Source organism: Lactuca virosa, chromosome 1 (genome assembly GCF_052849685.1).
Source record: "Lactuca virosa cultivar CGN04683 chromosome 1, Lactuca_virosa_CGN04683_v6, whole genome shotgun sequence".
Classification (NCBI taxonomy): Eukaryota; Viridiplantae; Streptophyta; class Magnoliopsida; order Asterales; family Asteraceae; genus Lactuca; species Lactuca virosa.
This window is the reverse complement of record NC_136426.1, coordinates 150421279-150431278: the sequence shown is the minus strand read 5'-3', so window position 1 is coordinate 150431278 and position 10000 is coordinate 150421279. Positions and strand designations below refer to the sequence as shown.

Here is a 10000-nt window from a genome sequence, read left to right as displayed (position 1 = left end):
CTTCAAGGGAAACCCATTCATACACAACCATCTAAGTTCTTTTGGAAATTTCTCATATGACCCATTAATCTTCACAAAATTGAGTTGTAGTAGGATCATATTATCCATCTTACTTAATGCATTTGTTTCCAACTCAGATGCATCACGTAACTTTTCGTAATTAAGCATTCTCGTGTCAAGGGTGAGGCCTCGAATATTTTTTGTACCCTAAAAAGAAAGAGAATGCAAAAAATTTTGAAAATGTTACATATACAATACAAAATACTTTGGACGTGAATGTTGCTAACAAGTATACAAGGCCTATTACCGTTTTTCGTTTCAAAACTTCGAGTGACTCATCATGACAGCATAATCGACTTCGCTTCCATGGCTTGTGGAGTGATTCTTTACGTACTATGAATTTTCCCATCTCTTGAAGCAATTGATGCATCACCAATTCGTTATTCCATCCAATGCCTATAAGGCATCTGTCAATGAGATTCCTAAACACAACAATTGTGTTTATGTTACATGCCTGTAGTATTGTTTCTGTAACATCTATATCCATTCCAACAAAAAAACACGCAATGTGCTTAAACGAGTCCTTATCCTCTTCAGATGGCAGAGAGTCGAAGCTCGTTCTCAAGACACTACTTATTGGGGTACCATTTTCTTTCTTTAGTAATTTTATTTGACCCTCACAATAAGCTAAATCTTTATCATGTAGAGACTTGCCCAAAACTTTAAGAGCCAGTGGATGCCCTTCACAATATTTCACAAGCTTTTCTATTACTTCTCCATATCCATCCTTAGGACTACTGGACATGAATGCATGATTACACAAAAGTTGTCGTGAGTCGGTCTCGCATAATCCTCTAAGCTCGTGCTTTGCATGCTTGGGTTTATTTTTGGTTCTGAATAGTGCACAACTCTCTATCAAAGATGTTTCATGGGTTGTTATTATGACTTTGCTTCCTGGATAAAAGCCTTTGTTTCCAAGCAATGCATCCAACTGGTCGAGACTATCAATATCATCAAGAACTAGAAACATTTTTTTACCGGATATTGCATTCTCTATCTTTGAGGTGTATACAGAAATATCATGAACTTGAGCTGAAGTCCTTATTGAAATGTCATGGCAGAGCTGTTCTTGTAAATTAAGCAACCCATTGAACTTGTTAACACATCTCCGACCGATATCTTCAATACAGCTGCATGTGTCGAATTCACGAAAATGTAATCCATATATATATTTGGCTAAAGATGTCTTCCCGATCCCTCCTATACCTGAAATAGTGAGTATGTCTCCAGTATCTGAGGACCCATCTTTCAACCATGAAGTAACAAATTTAATAGAATAGTCCATCCCAATAAGTAGTGGTAGAACACCCCTTAAGGGTACATGTAATCTTCGGTAGATGTCATCAACAATTTTTTCAATGAACTCTGTCTCTCGCCTGAAAATTAAATTTTATAAGAACTAGAAAACACAATCCAGAAAACTACAAAACCAAATTGAGGATTTAATTTATCGAAATTTCCAAATCAAAATTATATCTTAATAAGCTATTATTTTTCATTAAGTTTTTAATATCAAAATCATATAATATTTTCACTTCTAATCATATAAGTATTTAATGTGTAATTTTATATTTTTTATGTAAAATAAGACTAAACCCGCCAAACTTAATTATGTTTCTAGAACATCATCAAACTTAAGTACTGATGTGGTTTTGCATGAATGTGAACAAAATGTTAGAGAATAGTTATAGGTTATTCTTTACAACTTGCAAGTAAGAGCAGTTGCAGTTTTATCATGATAAAAGACACTATGGTTTCAGTGTAGTCTGAGTGTATCACATAGTTAATAGTAGATGCATATCAAACCGTTTAAATTTAGCTTTTTTTTTATAAAAAGAATGTACAGATTATTAAAAAGGTTTATCTAAATGAGTTAGTTATAATATAATAAATTGAAATTTACAAAAACAAATTATTGTGCTTTTTTTACAGATATATGGGCAATGCATTTTGATTTGTACCTATGATAGCAACGCCCTTACAACTGTCTGCAAAATATAGTAATTTTTAACTTAAAAAACCAGTAATATTTTAACATTTGCTCTTTTCAATATTTCTTACACGATATCTAACTCAAAGATGATGTAGCAATACGAATACCAAAACAATTTCCCATCATTACCAATTAATATTAATATAGAAATAAATAGGCGTGTTAGAGTCTTGATCACAAGACCTCTAACATAAAAGTTATAGCTCAACCATCCGAGCTAAGAGCAATTTTGTTACTTTTTATTCAAAGTATCTTTTATAAGTTGTTGTCTTCTCTATCTTTCATTTAGTTTTCTGTAATATCTATATTAAACCTGTATAACAAATCAAACTCATAAGATGCACTTGAAATAGCTATAAGTATTTAGATTTCAAAATGGATGTCAAAATAGATGAGGTTACATTAGGTTTATCAGCTGATATTTCTTTGCCTATAATCATGGGGGGCATGGAGGGAGGGCAAAATAGGCAGCTGCACAGGGCCCAAATTTTTTTATTATGTTTTATATGTATATATATTTATTTAAAAATAATAAAAAAAATTATAATAACGATAAAGGCTTTTTTTTCTGGCTCATCCAGGCATTTGAGGATTAGGATCGACCCTGCCTATAATGTTGGGTAATCGTGAGTTATTTGGGTTGAGTTGATGGTTCACGTTTTTAGTCAGACTAAAGTTAGTTCTGAATTGGCCATGTGTTGACTAAGGCCTCGTTTGTTTTTCTACAAAAATACTTTTTGAGCGCTTTTCCCTTCTGACGGGTAGACGTTTCTCAAGTGCACGTCTTCTTCCGCAAATATGAAAAAAGACAAAAGACATTTAACCACTTCCAAAACAAACAACACCTAAGTATTAGGAGAATAATGTGGCTTAGTTGCCACCTTCATAGGGAGCACATGCACTACGACTTTTAGAATGTTCGTTTGTTTCTTTAGCTATAAATAGTACATCTCGTAGTCTATTTTGGTGTGTGGAATAACAACATAAAAGTTTCCCATCATCTCCTTTTCTTCTTTTCTCTCGTGTATAGTAACAAAAGAGCACCATTTTGTTTTTTTCTTTTTTATTGTTCATAGATTGAAGAGGGGTGAACCAACATTTGGTATCAGAGCCCTAGGCTCAAATCGTGGGATCTTTGGAAGGTGTTCAATGTGAATTGGTTGTAGTTCAATGAGAACCGAACAAAGCTCTCTGTGAGCCGAGTTTAACCAAGAAATCTGTGTGATTGAGTTTTTTTTTAAGATAAATATGTGTGAAGAGAAAGTGTTGTGTGCTGAGAAAGTGTTGTGTGCTAAATCCAAGTTATGGGTGAGCCAAGAGAACAAGGAACCTATGTCGAGTAGTAAATCAACGTAAGAAGGAAAAAATTTGTGTGATTAGAAGCTAGTCAAAGTGGAAGGAAAGTCAGAAAAGGCGAATTTTATGTGTGATCTATTCGCGTTGAAGAAAAGAAAAATATTTATAAAAAAAAAAAAAAAAACACACAAATTTGTGTGATCTGCTATGGTTAGTATCTCACCAGAAGAAACGATCAAGTTAGAGACATGTCAACAACAAACCCCAAAGGATCCCGCTGCACATGTCAACAACAAACCCCAAAGGATCAAGTCAGGTTGTACCCATGAGCAGTGAAAGTATCCCGCTGCAATGCCCAAAGTTAACGACTACAAACTATACGTGTAACGCCCCGTTCCTGGTACATATTTAAATTGATTAAATGTTTCTTTTTGGAAGAGCTACTCGGCGAGTTGTAGCCCTAACTCGCCGAGTAGATGTCGAACTGGACGCGAGCTTTAAGTGATCTACTCGGCGAGTCCACGCCTGGACTCGGCGAGTAGGCCAGTCAGGAGGAAACCCTAATCCTTAGGGTTTGCACCCTATTTAAACGTCCTTATAGCCCCATCTCAGCCTCCATCACCCTCAGAGCATTCCTTATCGAAACCCTAGTCTCCATTGGTGAGTTTGAGTGATTGTTGCCTTGTGAAGGGACTTTTGGTGCACAATGGAGCAAGTAGAAGAAGGGAGGGGTTGAAGAGTTCAAGGAAGGGGACTTAGATCTAGAACACATTCATTTGTGGTCATCCATTCTGGTAATAAATTTTCCATCTTGATTATTGATCTATTAGATCTTGTTTGTCCCTAAATTGTTGCTTTTAAGCCCTAAAACCCCAAATCCTTTGTAGAGAAACCTTATGGTTGGGTTATACTTCAGATCTGGACCCTCATTACCTTCTAGAGGTGTAAAGTCTCAGTTATGTTCGTGATTGAGGCCCCTCTTGAGCTTAGAACCCCATTAAGAGCTTAGTTTTGACATTTGAAGCCCTTAAAGCTATGCATGCACATAAAGTTTGCAACTTTACGTGATAAGCATGCCCTAGAAGCATAGATTTGTGGTTTGGAGCCGCTGCATGGCTCAAATAAGGTCTGTATTGAAAAAGGACTGAATGAACTCGGCGAGTAGAACGCTGGACTCTGCGAGTCCTATGAAGATAGCCGTGAACTCGGCGAGTTGGATGAGCAACTCGGCGAGTCCGATAAAGATTGCCTTAGACTCGACGAGTTGTTCTTCAACTCGGCGAGTCGGATGAACTTGGACTCAGTATGTGTGCATCGAAGAAGAACGCGTCGAGTCTTCGCCAAGCTCGACAAGTAGAAGCGGGTATAAATCTAGAACAGATGGAAGGGACTCGGCGAGTTGGCGAGCCAACTCGGCGAGTCCGGTCAACCAGGAAGTTTACTTTGACCAGGAAGTTTACTTTGACCAGGAAGTTGACTTTGACCAGGGGGTAAAATAGTCACTTTGCCCTGCGATTAGTTATCAGTATTTGATTTAGTGTTTTGGGATTTGTAGCCGGGGAATTCCGGAGCAGCGGTCAGGCAGTTTCAGATTTAGCATCTTGACAGTCAGCGTTACGAGGTGAGTTTCCTTCCAGTAGGAACGGGTCTACGGCCACAATGCCGGCCCGTTTAGTTAGCAGTAGTTCCAGACTTCGGTCTGATGCAGTAGTTCAGTGTGCTTGATGTCTTTGTGATTCAAGCATGATTTTGTGTTATGTGTTCCGGACTTCGGTCCGATGCAATATGTAGTATATGTGTTTATGCCAGTAGTTGTGATTATGCTATGCTATGTTTAGTCAGTTCCGGACTTCGGTCCGATGCAGAGGGCAAGGCCCTGGTTAGTTCCGGACTTCGGTCCGATGCAGTTTCCGGACTTCGGTCCGATGCAGAGGGCAAGGCCCTGGTTAGTTCTGGACTTCGGTCCGATGCAGTTTCCGGACTTCGGTCCGATGCAGTGGGCAAGTCCCAGTAGTTGCTTATATGTTATTGTATGGTATGTGGTAGTTTGGGGGAGCTCACTAAGCTTCGTGCTTACAGTTTTCAGTTTTGGTTTCAGGTACTTCCGCAAGTAAAGGGAAGAGCTCGGGATGATGGCATGGCACACACCACAGTTTCAGTTTATTCCTGGGAGTTTTGTTCAGATATTTTGATATTATTGATACAATATTTGTTTTGACACAGTTACATGACTTTTGAGTTACTCAGTTATGATTTTTAGTATGTATGATATTTGATGAGATGGTTTTTAGTAAAATTTAAACAAAAATTTTTGGGTCGTATTTTTGGGATGTTTCAAGTTGGTATCAGAGCGTTGGTTTGAGGGATTCAGGCACACTCTCGGGTGTGACTGGACTCAAACTGAGGAAATGGTAGAAAGATTTTCAAAAGTGTTTTCAAAAGATTTTTGAAAAAGAAAACCTAAAAAGAAAAAGAGTTTTGAGAAAGGGAAAAAGGGTGTGGTGCATGCGATCAGCCGAGCTCAAGTAAGTACTCCCAAATTACCCATACAAGTTTATGTTATGAATATCAGTTTCAATTTCAGTAGAACAGCATGCTAGAATAGGACTAATGATCTAGGAGGATGCCTTATGTGCCTGCTATATGTGTTTCAGCTTGATGAGAATTGCATGCTAGTATTGAGTAGACAGCAATAGGATAGCCTGTTTAGGTTATGCCTGATAGTATGAGCTTAGCATTGTATGCTAGTACAGTTTCTTGTTATGAGGATAGAATTGCTTGAGTAGTCTTTTGTGTCTGAATGCTGCTTGCTTTGTGCTGTGTGGGACTCAGAGTAATGGGAGTTGGCCATTAGGTGAATACGTCACGTCACATGTGAACAGGGTTGAATAATCTCAGAGTGCTAGATTTGGCCCTATTGCGCAGCTCTTGTTTAAGTCTAACCGTTGTAGGGACGAGTCTTTTACTCGAAGGATTATTTGAGCCTCGCCACATGTGATGGTATTCAGGTAATGGCTAGTTGGCATTACAAGGAGGCCTTCAGCAGCTGAGGACTGGATTGGGTAGAGTCAGGGATTTCCCTAGGGCAAGCCTAGGATGAGAGTAGCAGAGCTCAGTAGTAGTAGAAGTGACTTGGTGGAGTCGAGGCAGTACTTGAGGAAAGTACGGATAGATGTGGAAGGTAGTATGGGCCCGTACTACTGAAAGCAGAGGATCCGTACTCGAATCAAGGAAGGCTGAGATGAATCCAGGGAACTTGTAGTATTTGAGATCCCTCGAGTTTGGATGAGTATTGTGGTGTTAGTGATGGTATATTACCGAGTATAGTGACGCTACGTGGTAGACCAAATGGTAGTTCTGGCGTCGATGAGGGATCAGGCTCGGACTCTGTAGCCGGGCAGCTTGATGGTCAGATGAGGAAGTCCATTCCATTTGTGAGTACGCGCAATATCATTGATCAGACTCCTTTGATCTTCTTTGTGATCAAGGAGAGCATTTTAGAGATTTGTGATGAGAGGCAGAGTGAATTCCGCACTGAGATGGCAGTCATGATAGAGACCCGTACGTTGATGTTTCGGGAATTCAGAGTTTGTGAGGCTTCAGATTTTCATGGGGGTTAGGGACCCCATTGTTAGCAGCAGATGGTAGGCAGATGTCGCCAACACTTTTGTCCCAGACATTGTCTCGAAAGGAGACAAGATATGACTTACTTCCTGTCCCCCGAGGGATAGAGCACGAGATTGATAGGAAGAAGTTGGTAGTGAGTTGAGTGATAATGCGGTTAATGCTATGTCATGGGATGACTCTTAGACCAGATTCTGGGTAGAGTGTGCCCAGACGATTGAGGTGCAGCAGTTGGCGCAAGAGTTGTTAGATCTCCATCAGACGACTGAGACTGTGGCAGAGATCACTGCCAAGTCACGGGAAAGAGTTTATATGGTACCGCAGTATGCAGCAAATGAGGAAATGAGGAAATAAGGAAGGTAAGTTATCAGAACATACTGTGGAATGATAGCAGGGAGATTGTGAGCACGTGTGGGAAACTGCACAAGGGAGCCTTTTGTTCCAAGGGTTGAGAAGTGTAACCCTGAGTTATCTTCAGTTTGTGTCTGGACTATATTTTCAAGAGATGTCCTATGCCACCTGCATACCTTGAATTCTAGAATGACGGTTGAGGATGTCCCCTGGAGAGCAAGTTACTTCAGATGCGGTGACTGTAGCATGTATGTGTAAGATTCAGTAGTGCCTCACTACTTTCGGAAGGTGTCATTCGGGTATTGATCAGTTATATCCTCAGTAGTGACGACTTAAAGCTTCTAGTGAAGTAGCTAGCGCGTAGTAGGGAAGTGAGTGGGAGATGTTTACCCTGAACGCAAGTTCTCAGGATGCAGTCACTAAAGCAAATACAGTGAAGAATTGAAGAGTGCTCGGTTAGTTAACAGGAATGGTTCGGATCTGGTAAGGGTTAGTTGGAGCGTCGACAGAGATAGACGTGGGCGGGCAACAGATCGCCCCTTTTAAGTAAAAGGAAGGTTGGGGAATCCTTTCGACCAGTGAGCAGTAAGAAGTTAGCCGGATCCAAGTGGGGGAGAACCCTCCGAGTATACAAGGGTAAGAGCACGCAGACCCAGAATGAGTACACGACCTCTGAGAAGAAAGGATAGTAGCACAACGATTAATGGATTGAGGAGTTCAGGATTGGGAGTTTGAGGAACTTCCCAACAGTTAGTTCATGTAATCGAGGTGGTTAGTGGCTGGTTGGGAATCCAGGTTGGAGGACCGCCGGTAGGACTCTATTGAGTCGGAATGAGGATCTTGAGAACGGTTAGCAAGAGATGCTTCCGTGATAGTAGTCAGTGGCAGAGACAACATGCAGGGTTGTGTGGATTCGGGAGTTGGAAGTTAGGAAACTTCCCAACGATAGTTTCATGTATCCGGATTAGTAGACGGTTGGTTTGGGAACCAAGCCGAAGAATTCCTCGACGGAACGCTAAGTGTATCAAGGATATAAGATGTCGGGGTTGATGTAGCATTCGATGAATGAGGGCTGGTTTTGAGAAATCAGGATGAGGAATCGCTAGCAGGACTAGGGATAGTCAGGATGTCCGCGGAATAATAGTTAGTAAAGCAGTCAGAGAGTAGTAGTGTTGTAAGTCTGCAGGGGTAGCCGTAGCATTCACTAGCAGTCAGATAGTAGTAGTGTTGTAAGTTTACGGGGGTAGCCGTAGCATTCACTAGCAGTCAGATAGTAGTAGAGTGTCGTAAGTCTGCGGGGGTAGCCGTAGCATTCACTAGCAGTCAGATAGTAGTAGAGTGTTGTAAGTCTGTGGGGGTAGCCGTAGCATTCACTAGCAGTCAGATAGTAGTAGTGTTGTAAGTCTGCGGGGGTAGCCGTAGCATTCACTAGCAGTCAGACAGTAGTAGAGTGTCGTAAGTCTGCGGGGGTAGTCGTAGCATTCACTAGCAGTCAGATAGTAGTAGAGTGTTGTAAGTCTGCGGGGGTAGCCGTAGCATTCACTAGCAGCCGGATAGTACTAGGGAGTTGTAAGTCTGCGGATGTAGCCGTAGCATTCGTCAGGTTAGTAGACAGCATGAGCGCGTTGTTTGGACGCGGGGGAAGCAGTAGTACCCACCAGTTCGAGCGCAGTAGTAAGGATATGGGAAACCCACGGGTTAGAGTTCGGATTTCCCAAATGGTTCAGTTATGGTTAAGCTGGCGATTCGACAGTTGGATCGTCACCACAATTATGAGATCAGAGTAGCAGTGGACCACTTGGGTTCGTGTATTTTAAGGGCTACCGTTAGTCGGGGAGCCATCATTTTTAGTCTTGGATTTAATGATGTCAGGATGTGACGTTTGAACCCGATCGATGGATCGGGAGGTGGTTAGAGCCACAGTGACAGGATAACTAGTGGAAACTAGTTCCAGAGAAAGATTTCATTTAGAAGTTGTGGGAGTGACTAAGTGAGGAGTCCTTGGACTCCATAGTTTAGTCGGAACTCAGTGTGGCAGATAACCGACAGATGATTGGAGACCAGGAAGGTCTCGAGATATTTTAGGAAGTTTAGTGTTTCAGACAGTTCAGTGTTTCATACAGTTCAGTGATTCAGGAAGTTCAGTGTTTCAGGCAGTTCAGTGTTTCAGGCAGTTCAGTGTTTCGGGCAGTTCAGTGTTCCAGACAGTTCAATGTTTCGGATAGTTTCAGTGTTATGGTCAGTATTAGTCTTGCGATGGGGTGTAGTAACCGGTGGGGGTCCGGTCAACCCAGATATTAGCAGGATAGTTGGACCAGGGTGGTCTCAATGCATCCGGTAGGCGGATGAGGGGCAACATAATTTCCAGTAAGTGGTGCTCAAGACGAAAGAGTTGATCCAGCAGGTTCGTAGTAGACTGCAGATTGCGCAGAGTCGGCAGAAGAGTTACGCCGACAGGAGGCGTTCAGACTTGGAGTTTCAGGTGGGTGACATGGTCCTCCTGAAGGTATCACCCTGGAAGGGTGTCATCAGATTCCGAAAGGGGGGGCAAGCTGGGCCCCAGGTTCATCGGTCCTTTTAGGGTTTTGGCACGGGTGGGTCGGGTCGCCTATCGATTGGATCTTCCGGCAGAGCTTAGCCAGATCCACAACACTTCCCATGTTTCTCAGTTGAGGA

At 41.7% G+C, this 10000-nt stretch overlaps 1 protein-coding gene across 1 annotated transcript in view; it reads right to left on the bottom strand.

Annotated features, from left to right (window-relative positions):
- Nucleotides 1-440: 440 nt before the first annotated feature.
- Nucleotides 441-10000, bottom strand: part of LOC145122110 (disease resistance protein RUN1-like) — a 12707-nt gene continuing 3147 nt past the window's right edge. The window contains exons 2-4 of the mRNA XM_079057772.1: nt 1991-2048; nt 515-1436; nt 441-467 (exon numbers count right to left, since the gene is read on the bottom strand). Of these exons, the coding sequence (XP_078913898.1) occupies nt 441-467; nt 515-1436; nt 1991-2048 (1007 nt within the window). The remainder of the gene's footprint in view (nt 468-514; nt 1437-1990; nt 2049-10000) is intronic.